Raw genomic sequence first — 25793 nt, forward strand, 5'->3', positions numbered from 1 at the left:
ATTAAAAGTTGACTTTTCGCCCAGCTGAAACGAAACCTAGCCGCGTGTTCACGTGTTTGTCTCATTTGCATCTCATTTACATACGTAAACCACTGCAGCCTATCACGCCTTCCCTGCTGGCGGCCAACGAGCCCATTCGTCAGGCGGGCCATCCCACTGAGCGAATAACGCTCGTCGGGTACGCGTGGCCGCGCCCCTTCAGACACGTTGTCTGGAGAGAACCAACACGGGCTACTCTTCGGTCGGGAGATCTACGCATTCGCTCCGAGCACGTAGCACACGTTTCGTCCCGCTCCGAGACCCCAAACGCCGCCAAACAAAGACAAAGCGCCGCTCCGAACCGCAGTGAAAAGGTACGGGTCCGTTTCGAAACCAGCCCCGCGTTAAAACGCCACTCCGTGCCGCGGTAGGACATTTTGTGAATGATTATTTCATCTCCGGAGGAATTCACCGCGTTCGGGACAAACGCCGGTTCTAGTGGGATTAATAAGAGGACACGTGGAGACTGTACTTCGAAAATAATCTTTCATCGTGAGTTATTTTTTGTGCTGTTTTCTCGATTTTTTAATCTCACTGTTTGATTGCTGTGTGCCATTGATGATTGAAGTCCATTGTGTCTGAACATCTGCCGAAATGACATCGGTTAGTTTTTCCTAGGGCCATTGTGTTCCTTCTAAGCATATATTTCTTCATACTACCAAGGAGAACACAGATACTAAATGTAATCCGAGATTGGATTTTAATGTCGTAAATGCTAACACGTGAAATTCGACACGTGTCAGGTTTTTGTTTTCTAACCTCAGATAAAACCCATCCGAAAATCGTGCGTTACGTAAACTCTTCCAGGCATTAAGAGTGTTGCTATTCCCCATTTGTGTCTTCCCAATTTATATTACAGACAATTGAGGATTATAGTGTGGTGTTATTGGATTAAATGAGATTAAACTGTGTAGGCGGTGGCAGGCACTTTGACACAAGGGCGTAAAATGGTCTCATCTGTTACTCTGGAGTGTCTTTGTTTTGGGGGAGCGAATTTATTGGTTATATCACACGCCTGTCTGTTTATACGTTTCTCCCATTATTGATCATGTCAAATTGTTGAAGTTATATAATTTTCTGTGGAGAAAAAGAAGCAGTTTTAAAACAGTTTTTGTTAGGCTGATCTCGTCCTGCGCATTTCAGTCCTATTCACGTATCTGCTATGTATAATAGGCAACATTTTATTTACTCCAAACTGAGAAAGAACCAAGAAAGTTGCTGAAAGAAATGGTTGTGTTGGTTAATTGGTAAATAAACATTACACACATTTTATTCGACATAGTCCAGGGTCCTGCAACCTTTTTCTAGTCAGTCAGCTACTTGCATACGATGCATTTTTAAAATAACCTGTTATTACTAGGTTATTACAATGTTTTTACCTGGTTAATTATCGTAAGAAGGGATAAGTAGACTCAGTGAGCCACAAAAAAAGTAATTTTACTAGAAAATTGCTAAGACCCAGCTATTTAAGCTATTTTCAGAACAGGGCACCTCAGCTGTCCTTAGGGGTCACCCTGGTGCCCACGGCCACCATGTTGAAGGCCACTGCCTTGGAGTGTCTCTTTGGCTTTGGGAGCAAATTTTTTGGTTATATTCGGTTTGAATTGCTTACCTGTCAACCTTGGCCAAGGCTCTCCCTTATTAATGATTACAATTCATCTGAATACGCAATATTAAACCTTACAAGAACAACACAGCACCTATTTACTTAGTAAGACAGACTGTATAACAGGGGTCTCAAACTCGAGACCTGGGAGCTAATTGCGGCCCCCAGAATGAGTTTGAGGCCCCGCCTTATTTTGTAAGTTAAGAGGACAGTGTGTATTATTTGCCCTCTAGATGGCGCTGTATTCTGCCACGCCACTGAAAATGGAAGAAAAAAAACTACTTTGACTCAAAGTGATCAAATTACCACCTTATTCTTTAAAAAATGAATATAAAGATAATTTTTTTATCATTTAGGTCTTTTTCTTGTTGATTCCATGCTTTTTACTTTCTTTTCTCCCTTTTCCTTTTTTGGCTCTCTTTTCCTCTGCCTTTATATTCATGTTTTCATTTTTTGACTCCTTTTCATTTTAGTTCGGTCCTATTTTTGTTCCTGTAAAAATTTGGCCCAACCTCACCGGGACCCTGTCTTCAGCAGCCTCTACTCAATTAAGTTTGAGACCCCTGATGTAGAATAGAAACAAAGACAATTTGTGCGATCAGGTTTAATTAATCTACCAAATAAACAAAGCAATTTTCAGCACTGTTTTTAGTTCTTTCCTAGCTTTCAGTAAATTTAGTGTTGCTTATTAGACATAGCAGTGAAGACTTGATTTTCATTAGCAATCGATGATGATGATTTTGTCTCTACCAATGATCAATACGATCCGGATAAGAGCCAAAATGCCCAAGACCGATTTTTTTTTCTTTTAATTAAAAAAAAACCTGTGAAAAATATATATACGGCGTACACAAAAGAAAATGTTTTTTATTTTTTTAAAAGCATATAAAATACGAGGGGAATGTATAATCTGTTAACTTAGAGTCTTTTTGGCCTTTGGGAGTGAATTTACTGGTTATATTCGAAGTTTCTTTCTTACTGACTTGTCCATCGCAGCTGTTTGCTCTGTTGCGCGGCAACCTGGCCCATGACCAAACATTTTCTTTGATCATTTTGTTTGGTTATCAGTTTGTCTCTCATCTTGTCAGATCTGCAGACGTTTGCTCCACCCCGCCACTTGTGCGATTAAGATCAGAGGAGACAAAGAATCAGGGAGCAATTACCTCTCTTTCCAAACAAATCTCACAGGAAGCTAGAGACATGGCAGGCGTGAAAGCCTTGTAGCCAACCTCCTAAAATAATCCCTTGTGCTCTTCCCCGGCGATTTAATGAGTGAAGAAAATACTTTGCAGAAGAATACATCCGGTAAAAAGTGACTTTTTTTTTGAGACGGCATGTCCTTCCTTTTTGTCCGCGCATCTGAGGGTCACTTGTTTTGATGGGGTGGAGTTCAGCCGTCTGAGCCACCGGTCGTCATGGTGGCCGACCCCCCTGACGCCAATCCTCCTTGAAAAAACAAGCAATGTTTATGAATGAGTGCAGTGCAAGCAAGCGGCAAGGAAGCCTGCTGGTGCCCGACTAACGTGTCAGAACTCTCTTGTTTGTCCACGGTGTGATAGTCACCCTGAGTGATCCGGAAAATGTTAGGGGTGCACAGGACCTCTGCGAGCTATAGGGAGAATGCCAGGAGTGTCAATTGTGTTTACTGGCTTAGGTGCTAAGCCTGCAAAACAAACAGGTGAATGTGGTCCTCACCATCTGCTCAAGCGGCTTTGATATTCATGCAAATTCGAAATGTTGGGGGCAATTGAATCTTTGTTTGGTATTTTTGCACATTGAAACAGTTATAGACTTTAAATTTGATGTATGAGTGGAGGACACACTAAATGATGTAAATATACAGTGTATAGAGCAGTTGTGGCCATACTATAGCCTGGGGGCATTTCGGGCCTGGAAATCCGTTATTTGTTGGCCACGAACATATAATAAGAAATGTCATTCAAACAACCTGCAAGATGATATTTGGGGGAAAAAAAAGACTAGACTAGTGCTAATTTGTTTATACAATGTTAAACTGTTTTAGCGATACAAATAACACAGCCTTGATCAGTGCAAACACCAGACTTGTTTTAAGGTATTGGTAGTGCATGCAAGAAGCGGCTTTTAAACAATATATACAATAAAGATGGAGGAATGGTAACATAAATTGAGTATTTTGAGTATTAAGGAATAATGTAATGCAATATCTTGTGTATTCACTATTTGGATCATCACAAGGCATCAGTGTAAAATGTGGTATAGAGCCCTACTTTTTAACACACCCAAATTATAGTTACAATTGGCTAAACTCTCGTTCCTAAGTTCTTAAAATTGATAGCGTGCTTTATGGTGTTTGTCATTTCCAGTTTAACTTTACTTTACAACTTGTATGCAAAACTAAATAGCTTTTAAAAATGATCTAATTAGCATTGTCAACATGATGAAATTAGCAATATTGATAATTAGCAGTAATTGTAAACTTCCCAACAACTCCTTTAAATACAGAGGAACAACACATAATTATAGAGCAGACAGCAGTTATAGCATATTTTATTTTTCTTGTTTTCTCTGATCTGTGGAAATTACTCTTAATGAAGTCAGTCCTGGACATTCTCTACCACTTTTTTATACTCCTAATTACCTATTCCAGCTAAACTGGGGAAAAAACTGATATCTCTTGGGATGACAAACATCTCAAGAAAATCTAATATTAATGGATATTCTCCATCTCTGTTTCAGGTCAGTGATGGTCAGTGATAGTTAAAATCTGCAGCCAAGGATGTCTGCCACAGATTCGGACAACTCCATTGACTGGCTCGCTAGCGACACGGAGGACAGTAACTACAGCGAACATGAGTCTGAAAAATCTCGTGACCAGTCGGACACCCTTTTGACCAGTAGTCGCAGGAACCATGAGGTTTCCACCAGGGGCCCCCTTTGCAGCTGCTCTGAAACCTGCGAAAGGGATGCCATTGAATGGTGTAAAACGCAGCAAGGCGAGAAGACCAAGCGACGCCGCAGCTGCTCCGAAGACGAGCCAGGACGGATTTTTCAATCCAATAGGGGGCGACTTTTCACCAGAAAGGTAAACAACAACATCCCCTTCAATCACATACAACTGTCACTGTTTGGTTATAGCAAAACTTGGCTGTGGCCTCTGGTCCGTGTCACGTGCGTGATGTTTTTGCAAGCCCCTCATGTAGGAAACAATACCAGTAAAGACCCGCCTCGACTCAAGCACGTCAGCAGAATTAGTCATGTTTTCTGCTATAAAATCCTATCCGCAGCACAGAGGGTGGAGACAAGGGGCTTGAGTCATCACGCCTACCAACAATTAACTCTTAACTCAATAGCTGTCAACTCAACGTATTTCAGGTTACCAACATCAAATTGCTGATATGTACAGACAACACTAGTCTTGCTTTTTAATAGTTTAATGGTAACAATGATTTCTTTGCAAAGTGAGCTAAGTCTCCGTAAAGCGCTCCTGATTAACCAACAAAAATCCCCATTGTCTGTCATTTTTAATAAATTAAACTTCAAGATTGCTTTCCTGTTGATGAACTAAGTTGGCGATTCTACACTGGGTTCCGAGGGGTCAGAGATGAAGTTTATTGTCGTACACTTTCGGACTGTGTGTGCACGGAAAATGTTCAGTGCTGTTTAGCGCCGCCTGTCAAAGTCAGCGGTGAGGAACTAAAACTTTTCAAGTACACTCCATCCTTTCTGCATTGAATTCTTTGGCATACGTTTATGCAATTAACTCTCAGGTTAAAGTTAATTATTATGCCAAGTTGGGGTGCATACATTTTTAACCGTTGCATGTATTATTAGGCTTAGGGAATGTGGTTAAACAAAATCCATCTCAATTTTATTAGTCAAACTTCAATCAAATTACATAAAGTGAACTGTCATAGATTGTGTTAAAAAAGACCACTTATATCTAGCCTAGCTAAACATTTCTAACCAGTTTTGGTAATCTGCACCAGCTTCGAATAATTTAAATTAAACTTGCATTCTTGCACTCAATTTTACAGTTGGCACATTTTCAAATTGATAATTTTTAAAATAAAAATCAAATTGATTTGATTAATTACCAGGTGATAAGTTTATTGTTTCTAACATTGGACACCTGCAAATGTGATTGCATTGCATGCCAGTTTGTTATTTTAACTTATTGTGCACAGTTGTTTTAACTATTGTGAACAGTTTAAATCATTGTCACTACAGGCCAATCATGTTGCCTTTCTTTTATTTACACATCCTTTGCTTTTGTGACTTAGGTGATTTATACAAATAATGGGTTATGGAGGGAGCTTTAGAACACATTGTAATTTCTTATCTAAAGTTTGGGCTCTCTCCCTTGCTCCCCTTGCGAGATCAAAATCCATTCATGACTTTTCTCCTTGTTTTAAGTGTTGACTGAACTATAATCGTATTACCAGCTCTAGTAGGATTTGTTTGTTTTGCACAATTGAGCCTAATGTGAAGCTAATGTGTTACTGTCATTGTTTTCAGTGCATGGAGCTGCAATGTTACATTCAGCCACTCACATCGATATTAAATGGACTTCGTTCCGGCAGATACAGAGAACGTGAGTCTGTTTCTTGTTTTATATGTCGGTGTTTGTGTTTACGGGTGTTTAAAACAAATAAAAAGTTATTAGACCTGATTTATATTTTAACACTTCACTAAACACTACTTAATAAATTGGGACACAACTCACTCAAAAAGGCCTCACGCGGGGATAACACATTGAGTTTTTTTTATATTTTCCACAACAAGCAATGTCACACTTGAGCTATCACTTTAAATGAGATGCCTGGCAAGGTGGAGTGAGAACATAGTGTGCCCACATTTGTTAGAGGGCGAGAGGCACTTCTAATTATTGGTCTGTAGGCACTGAAAGGCCTCTGCGAGGAAAGAAAGCGTCATGTTCAGACAGACTGCTCACTTTATGATCCCAAACCGTATGTGACCTTATATCACCCAGGCCAGAAAGAGGAGGAGTCTAATTTCAAGCACAAAAACGCACTCGCTTGCGCACAAACACCACCAATGCAGAATTTACACAAGCCATCTGTACTGCACACTCTGCTCCGTCCTGCCGTCAACTCAGCTCATGCATTACAACATCTCCCTTCTCTAGGACTCAGCACTTTTCAAGAGAGTGTTGCCATGGACCGAATCCAAAGGATCCTGGGAGTTCTACAAAACCCTTACTTGGGGTACGTATCCTCAACTACACCTAACACATGCACCAAACTGTATGCTTGTAGATTCTTTGCACCATATAAAAAATTATCTCATAATTGTGTAAGACTTTGTCTAAAAATGGGGGAACACCTGTGGGATTTTTTTGTTAAGTCAGATGTCACTTAGACCCGAAAGAGCACCAGGCCGACATCTATGTTGTCATTCCAAAATGTACACTGTTCAAGGATTCGGGAAGATGACGTTTTCAAAGATGCTTTGATGGAATATGTTTTTTTTTAAATATTAAAGCATTAGTAAAATTGGATGAATTCAGTTCTCTCCTAAATAATTCTTTCAGAAGACTGATTCTGACCCACCTCCCCAGAGACTTCGACCTTAATGCAGCGCCTTAGACACCTCGACCATCCTGACATGCAATGTTCCCTCTAATTTTCCACGGGTCAGAGTGTTCACACAAAGTCGATGAGGAATGCTTGAAACAACAGTGAGCAACAGCAACCCGCATAATACTACAATTTTGGGGGGCTTATTTAGTCGGTTGCACAATACAGAACTGTATTTAATTACATTTTTTAGTGGAAGTACAATGTTTATTTGAATGCAACACAAACTCTTACCTCTTTTTCCATTTTTTTCCTCCTTTTTTTAAATTCCTTTTTTTTAATCTTATTGTGTTTATTTTTTCCTAGCTGTTACTTTATTCTTGCTGTTTTGTTCTCTATTACCTTTTTTCCCTTTATTTCCTTTTTTTTGGGGCTTTTTTTCTGAAATTTTCCTGCTCTTCTTTCTCTTTTTCTCTCTTGTTTCATTTTTTCTCAGCTTTTCACTACTTTTTCATTTTGGTATTTTTTTCTTTTTTGCTCTGGGTAGTGCGCAATTGCGCACACACGCAGCTTAGAGGGAACATTGCTGACATGTATTTAAATGATATAGTAAATTCAAGCACACAGAACTGCACCGAACAGTACTGGATTTACCAAGAGGGATTCGAACCCCTCGCCTCCAGAAAGACTTTAACGCAGCATCACTCCCCTGACAAGAATTTGAGATTTGTTCTTAATTCTTGACACCGAACTGGTTAATATGTAAACAGATATATTTTTGGCTACCTAAAAATGTTTTGAAGATCTGTATGTGTCAATGACCAGACCAAGCTAACCATGACTGGCTCCGTTTTTCCTCTCAAAAGCATCCAGTTTCGTTTTTGAGTCAGGTACATGCTCGCTTAAAAGTGTTTATGGAAATTCTGAATTGGATATTAACCGATTGTTTAATGTTGCTAAAGCGGGTTATAGTCCGGATTCTACTGTAGATGTATTTTAACTTTTCTCAAAGTGAAAACGTGATTTTGTGACAGGCAAACAAAACCTTTAGTTCAGCGTACAACCCTACTGCGTTTAATTTTCTAAGAAAACGGGCGGCATATAATATTTGATTAAGTGTTACACAGCTTTTGGAATCCTCCAGAAAAGACATTTGCCACCGCTGAACTTGACATGGCAACAACACACGGCACACAGCATGTCTCAACCTCCCCCCTACCCTGCATTCACATTTTACGGATACATTTACTGCAGAGATTGCAGGGTCTCGCTGCAGTCGGGCATCTCGTTAAAAATGAATAAGGCTCTGTGTGGGAGCGGCACTCCAGCTTCTGCTTGATTAGATGCTATAATGGCGTGTGAGATCACCGCTCTTTAAAGCAGAACGTTTCTGTTCAATTTAATGCTATCATACGTGTACTTTAGAGTTGGAGGCTGGGTATTTATTTTCTGCATCTTGGTCGAATAAGATGGAAGAGAACCTGTTTATAACTTGCCTTTAGATGTATAGTTTTTGACTTCAAACATATGTATTTCTATTGTTTTCGTATCCTATTTTGTTTCATGGGAGATAGAGTAAAAGGAGTACTTCCACTCGTGCCTCTGGAAAATTTCGTATGTTGTGACTCAGGGCTGTAAATTACAAGAGACACAATAGATTGGGGGAGGTGGGACAGGGTGAATGACAGTACAATGCTATGAAGGTATTGTTTTTTTAAGTAAGATTTTGAAGTATTCTTTAAAAAATGTTTTAGCAGTACACGGTTTGGGGTAAATAGGGTCCAATTAGGACGATAAGTGCACGATCTGAATAAAGATTAAAAGGATAAAAAATATTGTTTTAATACTGGGTGGAAACATATGTTCGATATGGAGAGGGATGGGCACCACCTGCCTGTACTTGCCCAAGTCACACCACAGGAAATTGTGCCCCTACAACCCTAGGAGTTAAAGTAGAACCAAACTAAACAGCAAAACCAAACCTAACTAAATGAATAAAATAACAAAATTAATTGCCCAAAATATTTTGGGGGACATATATTTTTTTACATGAAAGCAACAATATATTTAAAGGGACCTTGTGTCTTATTTAGCGCCTCCTAGTCATAAAAAAACACCATTCATTGAAAATAGTCATTTTGTCCGAAATGGTTGTTTTTTTTACACGTATGTATTTTAAGGCTTACTCCAATTTGCAATGATTTGGAATTCACTACTTGGTGCCACTTTTAACCCGAAATCGGGACGCAATTTATATTTTAAAAATAAAAAATATAAGGAACAATTCCAATTTGGGTCAGATTACGTCAGAGGGGTGTGTTGTGTGTTTCTCTTTTGTCTTTGTGGTGGAATTTAAAGGGACAGTGTATATTATTTAGCGCCTTTCTTCATTGAAAATAAACGATATTGATTTTACAAAGAAAACATTCATGAACTACTGTATAAAAATGCTTTCCAATATTTTATAAATAATCATAGGTTAATCTTGCTGTTAAGGGTACCCAAAAAAAACAAACCTTGTGAAATGCCTGGCAAAAAATGTAGTCTTCGTAATTTGTTCTATTCTTTGTTCAGCATTCGTTTTTGGTTGCATTACACAATAGAGCGGCGTCTAGTAGTCAACTCTTACACAATGTCCAATTGAATACACAAAAATCTGGTCGCATTTTAGACTAAGAACGAGATCATTCTACCCTGTGCCATTAAGTGGAGTATTTTTTTGTGAATGCCACTCTATGTCGCTGGCGTAGATAGATGAGCTAACTATGATATTAATTTAATTTAATTCAGATATCGACCGATTTAAAACAAAACAATTACACTTACATCAAATCTTAAACCATTAAAGGACAATTTTAGATAATGAAAAAACAAAAACAAATTCCAGAGATACACTTTTTTTCGCGCTAAGCAACTTCCAGAAAAATCCTCCAAACCCTTCAAACACCTGCAATAAATTACAAGACCTGCATTTATAATTTCAAAGAAGCAGTTCCATGACAATAAACCTGATTACTGAATGTCTTTGATTGAAGCGGCGGCCTCATTAGCATACTCAATGCAACACTCTGCATGCGCCTGTACAGTGTAAGTGGGCACATGCTAATTGGCGCCTTGAGCTGCCGGCTGCATCAGGGAGACAAAGGGTGGGCGTGGCTGCCTCCCCGTAGATACTCTGGGTCGTGGCCCCAAGATGGATCTAAATCCCTTCTTGTTCCCTTCCCCCGCCCGGACCAGTTGGATGCTGCCAGCTGGCGGCTCCAACCGCCACACAATAGCGGTGACTTTTTTTAGCAGTCACTATTACAGATAATCTTTCGCATGAATTCAACACACCGTGAAAGGAGTAAGGGAAGAAGGTACTGATCATATGTCACCCGCTAATCCCTCGGCCCACCATCTGGTTTTGATGGGCTGCAAATGAAAGGGCCGCCACGCTCTACCCGCCGCCTACGAGAAATACGTCACGGCGAAGCGTTTGTTTTCAGGGCAACGCTGTCGGAAAGCGTAGCGGCTTACGTTTTAGAGGCGAGCTATTCTACGCGGGGGACACGTGTGAGAGCCCAACATGTGAGAAATGTTCTCCTCTCCGCACATGGAGCGCAGACTTGTAATTGTTCACTTGGCTCTTTGGGAGCGCATATTTCCTGTGCGAGCGTGCAAAGAGATAAGATTCAATCGCAGAGGTTGGCAAGATTTCCAGAACATTGCGCGGCACAGTTGCATGAATCCGAGTAATCTCTCATATTTATCTCTCTTTGTTCTTTTGCCTTTTTAGTGAGAAATACATAAGTATCATTCTTAAAATGGAGGAAATGCTGAAGAGTTGGTTCCCTAATGTAAAACCGCTCTACCAGCCGGCTCCCACCTACATGGAAGAACCTGTTCCCTCCAAGAAAATGAAGGTACAGTTTGATTATATTACAACAGTGGTCTCTAAATGATGGGATTTGAACCAGGGTTGTGGTGGTGAAAGACTGAATACCGCTTACCACTAGACTATTATTGATATGTTTGACAAAGGTAGAGCATTGGGTTTTATCTCATCATCACACTATCTTAAGTCATGGCACCAGAGGGGAATGTTAATTTCGTTGTGCATTTCACATGTTACAAAGACAATAATCTGTCACTTTATAAAACTTAGAATTATTATTTTAGAATTTATTGTCATTGTAACATTTAAAACACAAAACCAAATTAACATTTGTCTTTACTACCGTGACTAAAAGTAGTGCCATAATGAGATCTACTGGCTTTTCACATGTCATCTATACATCTGGTGGTCCAGTGCTCTAAAAACTAACCTGAACTTGGACCTGTTAAGATAGTATGGCACAAACAAAAATGTTTATATCCCCTGGATTTTTTATCTGTTAAGAACACAGTGTTATTTGGTGATCATTTATTTTCGAAATAGTGTGATTATTTATTTTCTGACTGTAGTTCTTTGAACAATCCAGAAAGGGCTATTTTGGTTATAATTTGGTGCATTGATGGTGTTATTTTTTATTTTCTGACTCTTTCTGTGAAAAATCCAGAAATCTTATTCGATTGTGGATTTCTGGAAAACAATAGATTTTTTTACATTTTGGCACTCAATCTTACAATCATCACACTTTTTCTGTTACAAACTGATCCCGATCCCTCATCACAGGAAAAAGTCCAGGGACCGCTATTTCACAAAATCGGCAATCCTGAACATTCGTCGGCTACATGGGGAAAAAAAGGAATTAAAATTCTATTATGACTCACTTGTCTAAGACCCTTAAGGGAGGATTGTAAGCTATTTTTACTGACGTATTGTGTTACAGTCTCTATGCGAACAATCGCAGAGTAGAAAAGGTAATTTTCAAGGAGTGTCCTGAAGGGAATAATAAAGGTCAGAACATTCTGTGACATTCTGTTGCCAAGATGAAACACTCCCTTGATTGATGTTTTTACATGTTGCCGCGCCTCTCTTCGGAAACTCTTATTACATTGGCACATTAACATCAATTTTGTGAAAGATGCCAGTCATCGCAAGCACTCTTAAGGGCATGTGCTGTTTACATTTTTCAACAGACTACTTACGGTGGCTTGCGAAACTATTTGGCCCCTTTGAACTATGTGACCTTTTGCCACATTTCAGACTTCGAACATCAAGATATAAAACTGATTTATTGTGACGCATCAACATTAAATGCGACACAATCATGAAGTGGAACACACTTTATTGGATATTTTAAACATTTTTAACAAATAAAAAACCGAAAAAGTGGGTGTGCAAAATTATTTAGCCCCTTTACTTTCAGTGCAGCAAACTCTGTCCAAAAGTTCAGTGAAGATCTCTAAATGATTCAAAAATTCTAATGACTAACTATGATAAACGGAATCCATCTGTGTGTTATCAAGTTTCTGTATAAATGCACCTGCACTGTGATAGTCTCAGAGGTCTGTTTTAAAGCGCAGAGAGCATCACGAAGAACGAGGAACAAACCAGGCAGGTCAGAGATACTGTTGTGGTGAAGTCTAAAGCTGGATTTGGATACAAAAAGATTTCCCAAGCTTTGAACATCCCAATGAGCACCGTGCAAGCAATAATATTGAAATTGGAAGGAGTATCAGACCACTACAAATCTACCAAGATTGGGCTGTCCCCCTAAACTCTCAGCTCATACAAGGAGAAAACTGATCAGAGATGCAGCCTACAGGCCCATAATCACTCTGGATGAACTGCTGAGGTCTACAGCTGAGGTGGGAGAATCTGTCCATAGGACAACAATCAGTCGTATACTGCACAAATCTGGCCTTTATGGAAGAGTGGTAGGAAGGAAGCCATTTCTTCCATAAAAAGTGTTGTTTACCACCTGGGAGTCACAGCAAACATGTGGAAAAAGGTGCTCTGGTCAGATGAGATCAAAATCAAACTTTTTGGCAACAATGCAAGACGTTATGTTTGGCGTAAAAGCAGCACAGCTCATCGCCCTCAACTCACCATCCCCACAGTCAAGCATGGTGGTGGCAGCATCATAGTTTGGGCCTTCTACAGCGGGGACAGGGAAGATGGTTAAAATTGATGGGAAGATGGATGGAGCCATATACAGGACCATTCTAGAAGAAAACCTGTTGTAGTCCGCAAAATACCTGAGACTGGGACAGAGATTTATCTTCCAACAAGACAACGATCCAAAACATGAAGCAAAAGCTACAATGGAATGGTTCACCAAAAAACATATCAAGGTGTTAGAATGGCCAAGTCAAGGTCCAGACCTCAATCCAATTGAGAATCTGTGGAAAGAACTGAAAACTGCTGTTCACAAACGCTTTCCATCCAACCTCACTGAGCGCGAGCTTTTTGCAAAGAGGAATAGGCAAATATATCAGCTTCTCGATGTGCAAAACTGACAGACATATCCCGAGCAACTTGCAGCTGTTATCGCAGCAAAAGGTGGCGCTACAAAGTATTAACTCAATGGGGCTGAATAATTTTGCACACCCACTTTTTCATTTTTCATTTGTTAGAAAAAAGTTTAAAAGATCCAATAAAGTGTGTTACACATGATTGTGTCCCACTGATTGTTGATCCTTGACAAGAAATTAGTTTTGCATCTTGTTGTTTGAAGTCTGAAATGTGGCAAAAGGTCAAAGTTCAAGGGGGGGCAAATAGTTTCGCAGGCCAGTGTAGATTGTTGTGTGTTGACATCAGCAGGTGTCCTTTGATTCGAGGCACGAAAGCAAAGTTGGCAAGTTCCTGTCCAGTTTTAAAAAGCAAGCAAGGAAATAGATTATAAAGTCAGATAGACTTTAACAGCAAGCAGCAATGCGAGTCCAATGTTGGGCGTACTTGATCGAACGATAACGCATCTTATCTTGTGAGGTTTAATTATTATTATTTTTGTATAATGGAATTTGTTGGCAAAAAATTCTTCTCGTTTATTTTTTAAAAATTCTGTGCCCAATATGGACCCAAAAAATACTCCTGCCTCAAGGCAAGGCTTGGCAAAATGTCCCTAATTTTCATTATTGTTAGATTCTTTTGAAAGGTAGGGCTACAACAAAGAATTGTTTTACAATTTTGTTAAGACGATTTATCCCTGTCTCATATTAAATATTAATGTTTGCATCTCTATCTTTGTTTCGTAAAACAAATTGTCGCTGCCGTGTGACTAAACATGTTTCGATTTTTATTTATTTTTTAAGGTGAAAAACATACATGAACAAAATCATTCACAGATCGATAGAACGATTACACTTGAAATAAGTTTTTACTAAACCATTGAGTGATGATTTATAATTTCAAAGAATCATTATTTTTTCACACGATCACAATAAAATGATTTAGAATTTGTCAATAAAACAAATACATTATTTTGTTACTGGTTTTGCCATTTTGTTGTCAAATGTGCAACAATGTTAATCATAGTTTTCCAAAGTAAAACGAAATTGTCATGTCGAAACATGATTCCTTCCTGGTGACATTTAGCCGCCTGTTTTGTTTTCTGCTACTAGTCAAGTCAAGTCATGCTTATTTGTGACGCCCTTAATCACAAGCAATCTCAAAAGGCTGCACACACCACAGACTGTTGCAAACTACAGACTATAAGGACACCATTCCCTGATCTAAAACATACGTGAGGGGCCGGAAAAACTCTAAACTTCAATATGAGGAAAATTAAGAAACTTTGAGAAGGGACCGCACATAAGGTAATCCCCCTTTCCAGGATGACCTATTGCTTTTTTTATGATTTGTGACATTAGCAAATTGTGACCATTTATTTTATTTTTTTTACCCCAAATCACCACTCACACAAATTGGGGGGGATGTATTATTATTATTAAAATGTATTTACCCAAGGCAAAGTTAATTTGTATTATGTCATGTTGGGCAAAAGGAATCATTAAATATAGACGATTAAGGTAAAATTCTCAAGGTTATGAAGAATTCTAAAATATATCTATTCATCAATTTATTGATTCTAAAAAAATGTTGGAATTTAATTAGATAATTGCTCAAATATAAAATAATCACCTCTAAAAGTATGTCCAAAATGTATTTATGCTGAATTAGTTGTGTGTTTGGAATGCTGCTTTCTGTTCCACTCAAACAAATTATCATTCAGGATGTACAATTTATGTCTCTCACGTCTACACAAATCGTATGGGTGGCATGACTTTGTACATTTCTCTGACGCATTACTTTCAATTCCGCTTTTACACAACATCCCCTAACACCGAATGATGAGGTCACTCTCTCAAGTATCCATTGAGAACGTTGTCTTATTGATGAAACAAATCTACATGTTAGGGTTGCAACTAACGACAATATTGATAGTCGACTCATCATCAACTATTTATACCATTACTAAAAACATTGGATAATTAATGTGACGTAATGTAAATATGTGAATTTTGTGAAATACATTCAGTGGTCAAAGTCTGTTACAAAATTACTCAAAGATTCTCAGCCGTTTGAAATCCAACGGACTTCATGCATGCTTTTAATTTCAAACATGTTGTTCGGGCACAGTCTGGTATTACGCTCAAGCCCTCTTTTAGCAAAATATACGTGTAAAACATTTGTCAACCTTTTTACATAAAAAGTGATGGACAATGTCGCATGCCCTATTTTTAAAAGTGAAGTACAATCCGTCTCTAGAATATTTTAAAAAACGTGCTTGTTAAAAACCAGAAGTGACAAACTTTTACCAAAACCGTGATCGAACTCATGAAATTAGTGAGTATGGTAAAAATGTTCAATGTATGTCTTCAAAACCGTATTGGCTTAAATGTTACTTGAATCTTACAGAGGCGAGTCAGACTCTGTTCCATTCAACTGTCCGACATGCGTAATATTTAAATGTTCGTGTATCGCCGAGGTACTGCCATGATACGCAACTTTTCAAGTACAGTGGTGCCTCTTCATATAGTTCCAGGATTGTGCTTGTAGCTCAAATTGCTTGTAATGCGTGTTTTTTTTTCTTGATATGAAATAATTAAAAACTAAATGGTCCACTCCCGTCCTCCCAAAAGCACCTAAGTAAACGGCAATCATTAAAAGGTGAGCAATTTGCGGAGACTGACGGGCATGAGATCGAGACTGTTGATGATACATAAGCACTCATTGACACTTAAAATTAAACTTACTGTAACTTTAAATGAACGTACACACAAAATAATTTTGAGCAAAAAAAATGTTTTGCCTATTGTAATTTGCGCGCAAACTGGACTAGATGATGATGGCGGTGAGCGGTCTCTAGTGATGGCCTCCTGGACTGCTTATGCACTGGATTTTCCTTCGTTGAGCCAGCAAGTTTTGTTGGAAAAAATTTTGTATACCGAAATTACCTTGTTTAGAGGTGCTTGTAGGGTAGCACTGTCGTCTAAGGCATAGACAGGCTAAAATCGTTCCAAACTTTAGAAGTTTTGGTTCGGGTACCGGATGTTGACGCCATCTTTTCTGTATGATACAGCTCGAGACAGAGAACCTATTCCAAATGACCGATTATCAGCAGAGATTGTATTCATGTAGAGATGCCTCACTCTGTTGTAAAAACATGTCTGGCGACGATAGTGAACGATGGCATTCATTGTCAACTATCTCTATGATTGATTTTTGTTGACAATCATTGCAGCCTTACTATATGGTGCTCTTTCTTTCCTCAACAGCTTTCCCAAGTGTCAGCGACCGCAGCAGTAAGCCCTGTCGCCGCAAGCGAGTCGCCTAAGGCCACCAAATCTCTACGAGTCACCGACCTCACGCCCCCTGGAGCTTACTCAGCCAACAACCTGAAATGGCTCCACACGTCACCTATCTGCTCCCCGACGGCGGAGCAGACCCCGAGCTCGCCCCGGCACGCCGCTAGAGACGCCACGCAGGACAGCGCCGTGTCCTCCAGCACGGATCGCCCAGCTAAAACGGACCCTGTGCCCAGAGGGCCACCGCCGGGGAAAATCAACGCGCCGTGTCTGGAGCGCCTCCTCAAATCGACAGAAAGCATCATCAGCCGCAGGGGGACTTCGGGTTTGACGGATAGCAGCTGGTCCTAGTCCGCATGGAAGACAACGGGGCTGCTCACCCTGCAGCCGAGCCTTGACCACTCGACCAGTGAGGCCAGTTTAGCTTGCTTTACCCATTCCAGCCTTCAGGGGAGACCTGAGCCTTCAAAAAGTGACATGAGAGGTTTTACTCTCTCGAGTGGAAGACAAACATGTTGTGCCGATTTGTCATTTTGCACTCTCGAGTAGCATTTTTGGCTGTGGGGAGGAGACCGAAATCAACGATCCCAACTGGAGCGGCGTCCCCCTGTAGGTCCGAAGGTTCCATTTCGAGTGTAAATGCGCCATCTCGCGTGAGAGGTGTAAAAAGTCTGCAGCGGGCGACGTATTGTAATGAAATGTGACATTATTTTCACCTTCTCATGACTCCGCTCTGTTAAGTTTATTTTGCTGACTGTTACTCATTTTCATACTCTGAAAATACCGTATTTTCTGTACTGTAGGGCGCACCGGTCTATATAGCGTTCTCCCGAAATATAGTCTTTTTTTCGGGTATTTTTCATACATCAGGCGCACTGGACTATAAGGCGCATGTAATTAAAACTACAGTTTAAGGTACTGTTTAACTATTCGTACACTTACGGCAGGAGATAGCGGCGCAAATTGTTGAAAGAGCCATTACAGACGGAAAAAACAACTAAAATGTTGTTAGGCCCCTCAAAATTTTTTTTTAAATCCGAATAAAATGCATAGAAATTACTCATTTAATATTTATTACTAACATTTGTACAGTTGGGAAAAATGTTAATAATCTTCGATTTGTGTTTGTCCCGGAACTAGATGTAATAATCTATGTTCCCATCCCTCTTCTTTTTCTGTGTCCTAGTATTTTTGAAAATGGTCTATGGAGACACTAGAACTGCCCTAAAGGGCCAAATGAGTATCTAGAGCCTCAGGCTGCCCACCCCTGACTTGATTGATTGATCATTCAATAAGTGTCACTGACCAAAATCGCAAAGCATTGTTTGCAACATAGATCAAACCCACGTCACAGTGGTTTGAGTGCCGACACAGTGAGAAAAAAATAGTGTGATAATTGAAAAACTCTTAATGCCTTTTCGGATGTCATCTGTACCTCTAGTGGTACAGTCTCGGCACCTTCTCCACCAGGACCCAGCTTGGAATCTTGCTGCATACTATGCTCTGCAATTAAGGTCAGCGATGTTTATCGATTTTTCAATCTTGCACGAATACAGAAGTATACCGTAAAACAGGAGTCTCCAACGCGGTGCTAGGGTGTCCCCTAAGGATAGCTGAGTTGCCCGCGGACCTGTTCTGAAAATAGCTAGTGAAAGATTTTTTTCCAATAATTAACCTGTTAATAACGTAGTCACAACATAGTAATAACATGATGCGTTGTTTTAGAAATGCATGTCAAAATGGGTGCCCTAATAGTAACAAAAGTAGTGCTCGGCTTGAAACAGGTTGGAGACCCCCGCTGTAATAACACACCTATATTTACTGTATGCATTTCCAATCTTATCCACCGTTTTGCGGTATATAAGACGCACTTCGTGTTTTAGCTGCGCCTCATAGTCCAGAAAATACGGAAAGTCTTTTTGGTACAACTCTTCTACCTCAGCGGGCGCCACACACATCACAGTTGTCGGGCGAGCGTACCCCTTGCGAACGCGTCGCTCCCCATTTCCGGACCTGCATGGAACCCGCTGACAACTGACCGAGCTCCGCAGCACAGACTGCAGAGGTGCCATTGTAAAGAATGTCCACTTGGAGTTTCCCAGTAGAAGGCAAAACAGTGCCTGTAAAATGTCATGCCGTGCCTGCACGCCAGCCGGTGTCACAAAGCGAGAGAAGCGTCGTCATTTCCCGAGCCCGGGCTGGATTGTACCCATGGGGGATCGTCACTCCCCTGCCATTCATTCACTTGGAAAGCATAAATTATTCCGGTTTTGCCAACCCGTTTCCGCGGTGGAGTAGAACGATTCTCGTGTTTTGCCACAGAGCTCAGATCGTATGAGAAGACCAGCAGAGCGGGGTCAAGGTTGTTTCCCTCTGCAAGCCCAACAGAAAAGTTGGGGATTTACTCTGACAAGTGGCCTTTTACGTGTGAAATTTTATACTTTCAAAATAAATGTGTGTGTATTTGTTCAATGCAAACTGACTTCATTGTTTTGTTTTGGGGACACCGCTCAACTATAAGTCATCAAAACAGTATTATACTAATTTTGACGGATAAATCACCGATGAAAAAACAAATACTTTTAAGTAAAAGTATTTTTAAGTAAGTAAAGGTACTAAGGTTCCCCCAGACTATGCCATAAATCAGTAAGTCCTGAACACCCTTAAATGACCTATAAGTGTACATATGTATACCCTAAAACTGTAATTAATGTCAGATTTCTAATCAAGTTGTCGACATGGTATTAGTATTTGCCTGTCATAAAGTTCACATGGTTTTTTATAAAAACTCCATTAAATGATTGGATTTACATTTACAGTATGAGATTAGCTGAAAATCATCTTATTATAATTTGATCTACTAGGAATTGCATTCTTTTAGGGCAGCACGGCGGCGCAGTGTTTAGCGCTTGTGCGGCACAGTTCTGAGGTCATGAGTGGAGTTTGCATGTTCACCCCATCTTTGTGTGGGCATTCCGGTTTCCTCCCAGGATCCAAAAACATACATGTCCGGTTAATTGGCCGGTCCGAAGTGTCCCTAGGTGTGAATGAGTTGTCTGTCCCTGTGTGCCCTGCGACTGGTCCCCTGCCCACTGCCCCAAGATGGCTGGGATGGGCTCCAGCACCCCCGCGACCCTACAGAGGATAAGCGGTGCAGATAATTGATACATTCTTTCACAACCTTAATAAAATAGAGTTTCAGTTCAAAATGTTATGGCGGAATTGACTAGTTTAATTGTGATTAGTTCGTAACGAATAATTGTAATGCATTAAGTAAAACACCTAAAAAGTAGGATTTGTCTCATTAAACAATAGACAAATTCCTGTGGTAATTTCTCAGGCTTTTAAAATTATATTTTCCTTCAAATCAGAAAATGACATTAATGTCAAAGATTCATAGTTTGATTGCTCAGTATTAGAAGCAACAAAAACTACTCTTCAAGAACATATTTGAAGAATCATCACATTATAATCAACGGAGGCCTTGGAAGGACAAACTCAAATGATTTTAGTAATGCTTCTGCCTCCTCTTATTGGACTACAAAACGAAAATAAGACAAACCGCACATTTTGTGCAGTTTATATAATTATAAGAGTATTAGAAAACAAAGCATTTGATTGTGTATCCATAAATGAAAGTGGCAGGTACTTAAACAAGGAAGTGGTTTTAGACTTAGGTTCTCTAGCCAATTTTGGGCCAACAGAATGTCTGCAACTGCACTATCTACCACTAACTCTAGACTGCCCTCTATAGGTGGATGGATGGACTGGACAAAATAGAACCTTAGAAGAGAACTAAAGGAATGTACTGTAACACCCCCCCCCCGCCCCCCAATATTTTTTTGTGATATGTTTTCATTTGTATAGCGCACCAAACATAATTAAACATTTTATTAAAACTACAGTAAGTGGTATGATTGCACAATTGATTAAAAAAAATGTTTTATTTATTTGGTCGGTCGTTCAGAATATATTACATGTGGATTGCAGTTAGAAGCACGTCAGATTCTCTCCCCTAGACAGGTAGGGATACAGAAAGCACATGACATTGCATGGCATTTGGTTCTATCTCATCATCACACTATTTTTAGTCGCGGTACCAAAATGTTAATGTTATTTGTGGGCCAGGCCGCGAGAATATTGAGACATCAAACCAGTCTGTGATACGGAAATGGTAAAAACAGTATTGTATCACCAACTCGCGAAGTCTAAATGAAGAGCACAACATTCTAAACTGAATAAAGAGAAAGTCATGGTGGGAAGAAATTCGGTCGTACTGAATGCTAGTGTAAATAAAAGCAAGGTTGCACGTATTGAAAAAGTTTGTTTAAAGGGGACAGAACCAAACTCCAGCTTTTTCCTCTCTGATGTTTTTTTTGCCTTCTGCTCTATCAAATAATAATCAAAGTTGTTGATTTCAACTTTTGTAACCTTGCATGTAATGACCAGAGGGGGAAAATTTTAAATTTCAATCAGTCAATGAATCAATCATTCACCTACAATGCTTGGTTTGAGCTGTGTAAAAGACAAACAAATTTTATACGGATTTTTAGTCTCTTTCTGTTTTCTCATTTAACTAAGAATACATGATTATGAGAGGAATTGTTTGTATCTGTAGTGGTCTTGTAGACAAGATTCGTCTCTCTTACTACTGCTATTTAGTTTGATACCCATTATCACATTTTTATGCAAAAGTAGTCAATGATTAAATTGACTGATATAATTGCACAAATACGGTAATTTTTCTTCCGGGATAGGGATGAGATCCTGCCCCAAGTGGAGGAGTTCAAGTATTTCAGGGTCTTGTTTACGAGTGAGAGTAGAATGGAATGGGACAACGACAGACGGATTGGTGCAGCTTCTGCTGTCATGCGGACCCTGTGCCGGGGGACCCTGTACCGGTCCGTAGTGGGGAAGAGAGAGCTGAGCTAAAAGGTAAAGCTCTCAATTTACCGGTCGATCTACCCTCCTACCCTCATCTATGGCCATGAACTGTGGGTCATGACTAAAAGAACACAATCCCGGATACCAGTGGCTAAAATGAGTTTCGTCCGCAGGGTGGCTTGATTCTCCCTTAGAGATAAGGTAAGAAACTCAGGCATCTGGGATGGACTCTTTGTAGAGCCACTGCTTCCCTGCATTGAGAGGAGCCAGTTAAGGTGGCTCAGGCATCAGATAAGGATGCCTCCCTCAGGTGTTATGGGCATGTCCCACAGGCAAGAGGCCCTGTGGACGACCCAGGACACACTGGCGAGACTACGTATTTAGGCTGGCCTGGGAACACTTCAGGATTCTGCCGGATGAGCTGGATGAAGTGGCTGGGAGTAGGGGAGTCTGGGTTTCCATGCTGCCCCCGTGACCCTACCCCGGATAAGCGGATGATAACGGATGGATGGATGCTAGCGCAACTAGCTTATGTCTGCATAAAACGCGCTCCATATTATAAGACCCCTGTTCAAATTTTTAGCCGATTTTAGGTTTTTAGGTGCGCCTAAAAGCCTGGAAAAAACAGCACTCTAAATCCTAAATTTCAAGAGAAAAAAAATATTCAAAGCATCCCTCTTAGCTATCCACTGAGCCGTATTCACCCAAAAATGGACCGAATGGCACAAAGGTCTGCTCCCCAGACTACTCTGCGTTGGCAATGTCTCTCTGGAAACGGTCTCGGGGGCGATGCTAATAGGTCGGGCGCACATGCAAGCATCCGAGGACAACTGGCAAGGATCGGCCTCACACACAGGAAGCGCTCATGAATGATAGGAAGAGCTGCATCAACAAAAAAGGCACCTGTCTCACGGCGTGATGGAACAGATCACACATTGTGCCCATTGTGATACAGCTGCACTGGCAGGCCCCCTGCACTCGTGACGTGCTAGAGAAGCACCCAGAACAAAAGGGCACGCCACATAAATGTCACTTGAAAAGGGCTTCACTTGCATATAAAGTCCATTTATTAAAGTTTGTTCCCCCCCAAAAAAATACAGGAATTTTTACAGGAGGGAACTAAAGTAAACGCTACACCTAAAGGGACAATGTGTATTATTTAGTGTCTCCAAATGGTAAAATAACTTTCATTTAAAAAATAACCTACCTATTTATATAAGCAAAAATACGTAAACTAAGATATAAATATGCATTTGTAATATACTTGTAGGTCGAGGAGTTTGGTACTATAGTAAACCCCAAAAATAAAAAAGGGGGGTAAAATAGTGTGTTTTTTCACGTTGAATCTCCATAGTTTATATTTTTCCTTTTGCTTATACGGCGACATCTGTTGGTGAAATAGTACGCACTGTCCCTTTAATTATTTTAAAATATAAACATCTATGTGTGCACTGGCAAAGACAACATAAAAACTGAGAAATACATCGAGATTCGGTAAGTATTGAAGGCACTGTAGTGCGGTACTGTACTAGAAAAAAATCATTAAGTTGCTTTTGTCGCCACCTCGTGGTTCAGAAGCCACAACAAACAATTTCCTCTAAACACGCTAACCACTCAGCCGCCGTGCCGCTCTCAAAAATTATATATATATATATATATATATATATATATATATATATATATATATATATATATATATATAAAATTAAAATGAAAAAGGCCCCTTTTAATTTCTACCCAACACGAGCCTCACCTAGTGGGAGCTGACATAATTGTCCCTCATCTTGCTGCTTCCCTCAACAATACCTAAATCCATACAACTCTAAACAATTCTGTGCAGTGCTTCCCTATTACTTAATCAGATAAACTGAGATGGTTATTTATTTAGAGGGGCGGCAAGGCGGCTGCGTGGTTCAGGGTTCAAGTCCAGCTACCGCAGTCTCCCCATATGGAGTTTGCATGTTCTCCCCATGCCTGCGTGGGTTTCCTCCGGGCACTCTGGTTTCCTCCCACGTACCAAAAACATGCATCTTTGGTTAATTGGCCAGTCCAAAATGTCCTTTGGTGTGAATGAGCGAGTGTGTCGTCTGTTTCTGTGTGCCCTGCGATTGGCTGGCAACCAGTTCAGGGTGCCCCCTGCCCACTGAAAATGACCCCTGCGACCCTACTCAGTATAAGAGGTGCAGCTAATGGATGGATGGATAATTTAGACTTTCGTCACACGGTGTACGGATGGCATTAAATCAATGTTGCTCCTCGATGATATTGCTTTGGGGAGCACTTCCCTCATCCATACTGCATCTTCCATTCACAGTGTATTGATCACAGATGTGAGCATCCCATCTGCTGCACAGTCTTCAACATCGATTTCTAGACCGCTCATTGCTACATACTGTGGATACTTTGTAACATAAGGTTTATTTTGATTTTTTACAAGAACTTTAAAATAGAAACTGCTAAATTAACAAACTAAAGGATGATGGTCATTATCAGGCTGCTGAATTAAGAAGTGTGGTTTGATGTACTATCCAATGTATTGATTCTCATCATGAGAGAGTGCAGGTATAAGTATGGATTTGAAAATTCACCACACCCAAAAAAACTGACCCACTTGAAAAACAAATAAATGAAAGATTTCCGTGCCTTGTGCAATATGGATCGAGAGGAGATCGATTCGGCATTACTTTAATCCAGCATCGTTGGTTGTCTTGTCCAACATGAATAGAAATAATAATACAAATTTTAGGTTTATCTTGTTGGAATAGATGAATTTCTTGCACAAAACAAAACTAAACATTCTGTCACTTTAATAAAATAAGCTCATAAAATAATATTTTATTTTCGAACCCCTAAGTACCCTTTTGTAATAATAAAAAGGGACAGTGTGTTTTCCTCAGTGCTTCCCATTGGTAAAAAAAAACTGTTGATTTAAAAAAAATACATGACCTTATATGTAAAAGTGCACGTCTGATACAGTCCAAATGCAAACCCAAGCCCTCTTAAAGATTAAAAAACAAGTACAGTATTTTGAAGTTGCAGACAGCACTTTTAATTACCTATTTGTAAAAAAAAATAGATAAAGCTAACATAGTTGTCCGCCATCTTGCTCTTAAAGGTGCAAAAATAATGGCCAATAAATGATTAGGAAAATTGTGAGGTTTGGTCACTTTGAGTCGCCAAAGTTTGTACTCTTGCTTGTGCTTTTTATCACTTTTTTTCGGTTGTACAAAATACTAAAGTGACATCTAGCGGTCAAATAATACACCCTTTAATGCAAAATTGGGTATTTTGGCCACATCCAAAAAATACAAAACAGATGGATTTTGTTCAAAATTGTCCGAAATCGTGATCTTTACAACCACCTCAAAAAAGTATCGAACAAAACAACTGCCTAAAAACTAGGTCAATATTTTTTCAACAAAAAATAAACAACTGGGGGTGTAATCAAATGCATATACATCTTAATAAGAACACAAAACAGCCCTTAGAGACTCTTTGTTATTAAGGGCCATACAAATAAACATGACTTGACTATACATAAACTGCACATCTCATAGCTAGGGCAAACAAACGGGAGCATCATGCTGGAGGCAACCGGCTCAAGCTCCCACGTCTCGTTCTTTTATTACATGGATAAGGACACTTACCAATGGGTGGTTATGCTGCCCGGGGGCGGACCCCCTATGGCAGCAGGTCCAAAGGTTCTTGTATGATGGACAACACACACCACAAAACAGTCAGTTCTCACCATGAGCACCTATGAGAAATATTGTTTTTATAATAGCTACTGTTAATATATTTTATGCTGATGAAAGGATGGAATCAACAATGACGATGGTGACGGTGAAAATAATGATGGCAATGACAATGATGATGAGGATGATGTGACTGGGCATCCACAGAACCAATGTAAATATGTTTTTTTTTAAATGTAAATACACAAGAGATTTAGCTATAAGACACAATTATCAAGAAAGTTTGGGGGTCGGAAGAAATAAGCATATGTTTCTTCTTTTTCCTTTTGGACAAATACGTTTACATGTTTTGGTTTTTTGACTTGTTCTGTT

General features: G+C 39.8%; 1 protein-coding gene across 2 annotated transcripts; it reads left to right on the forward strand.

The window, feature by feature from the left end:
• Positions 1-187: 187 nt before the first annotated feature.
• On the forward strand, positions 188-19320 carry ciartb (circadian associated repressor of transcription b). Of its 2 annotated transcripts, none has more exons than XM_088340181.1 (6): positions 188-353; positions 4364-4709; positions 6143-6218; positions 6774-6852; positions 10943-11069; positions 16813-19320. In XM_088340181.1, exons 2-6 carry the CDS (start codon positions 4404-4406, stop codon positions 17191-17193), a joined length of 969 nt encoding a protein of 322 aa, XP_088196307.1. In that variant the 5' UTR covers positions 188-353; positions 4364-4403; the 3' UTR covers positions 17194-19320. The 2 variants fall into 2 exon arrangements, with proteins under 2 accessions (XP_088196307.1, XP_088196308.1); XM_088340182.1 differs by having other exon boundaries at positions 196-531.
• The last annotated feature ends 6473 nt before the right edge of the window (positions 19321-25793 follow it).

The sequence above is a fragment of the Urocampus carinirostris genome, chromosome 7 (assembly GCF_059441175.1).
Source record: "Urocampus carinirostris isolate Australia breed hairy pipefish chromosome 7, RoL_Ucar_1.0, whole genome shotgun sequence".
Lineage (NCBI taxonomy): Eukaryota > Metazoa > Chordata > Actinopteri > Syngnathiformes > Syngnathidae > Urocampus > Urocampus carinirostris.

What these genes read in the sequence shown, in the direction of transcription:
- ciartb (XM_088340181.1), top strand. Translation starts at nt 4,404, where the DNA reads ATGTCTGCCACAGATTCGGACAACTCCATTGACTGGCTCGCTAGCGAC. An exon ending in CTACAAAACCCTTACTTGGG is followed by an intron (nt 6,853 to 10,942) that starts GTACGTATCCTC and finishes TTGCCTTTTTAG; the next exon opens with TGAGAAATACATAAGTATCA. An exon ending in TTCCCTCCAAGAAAATGAAG is followed by an intron (nt 11,070 to 16,812) that starts GTACAGTTTGAT and finishes TTTCCTCAACAG; the next exon opens with CTTTCCCAAGTGTCAGCGAC.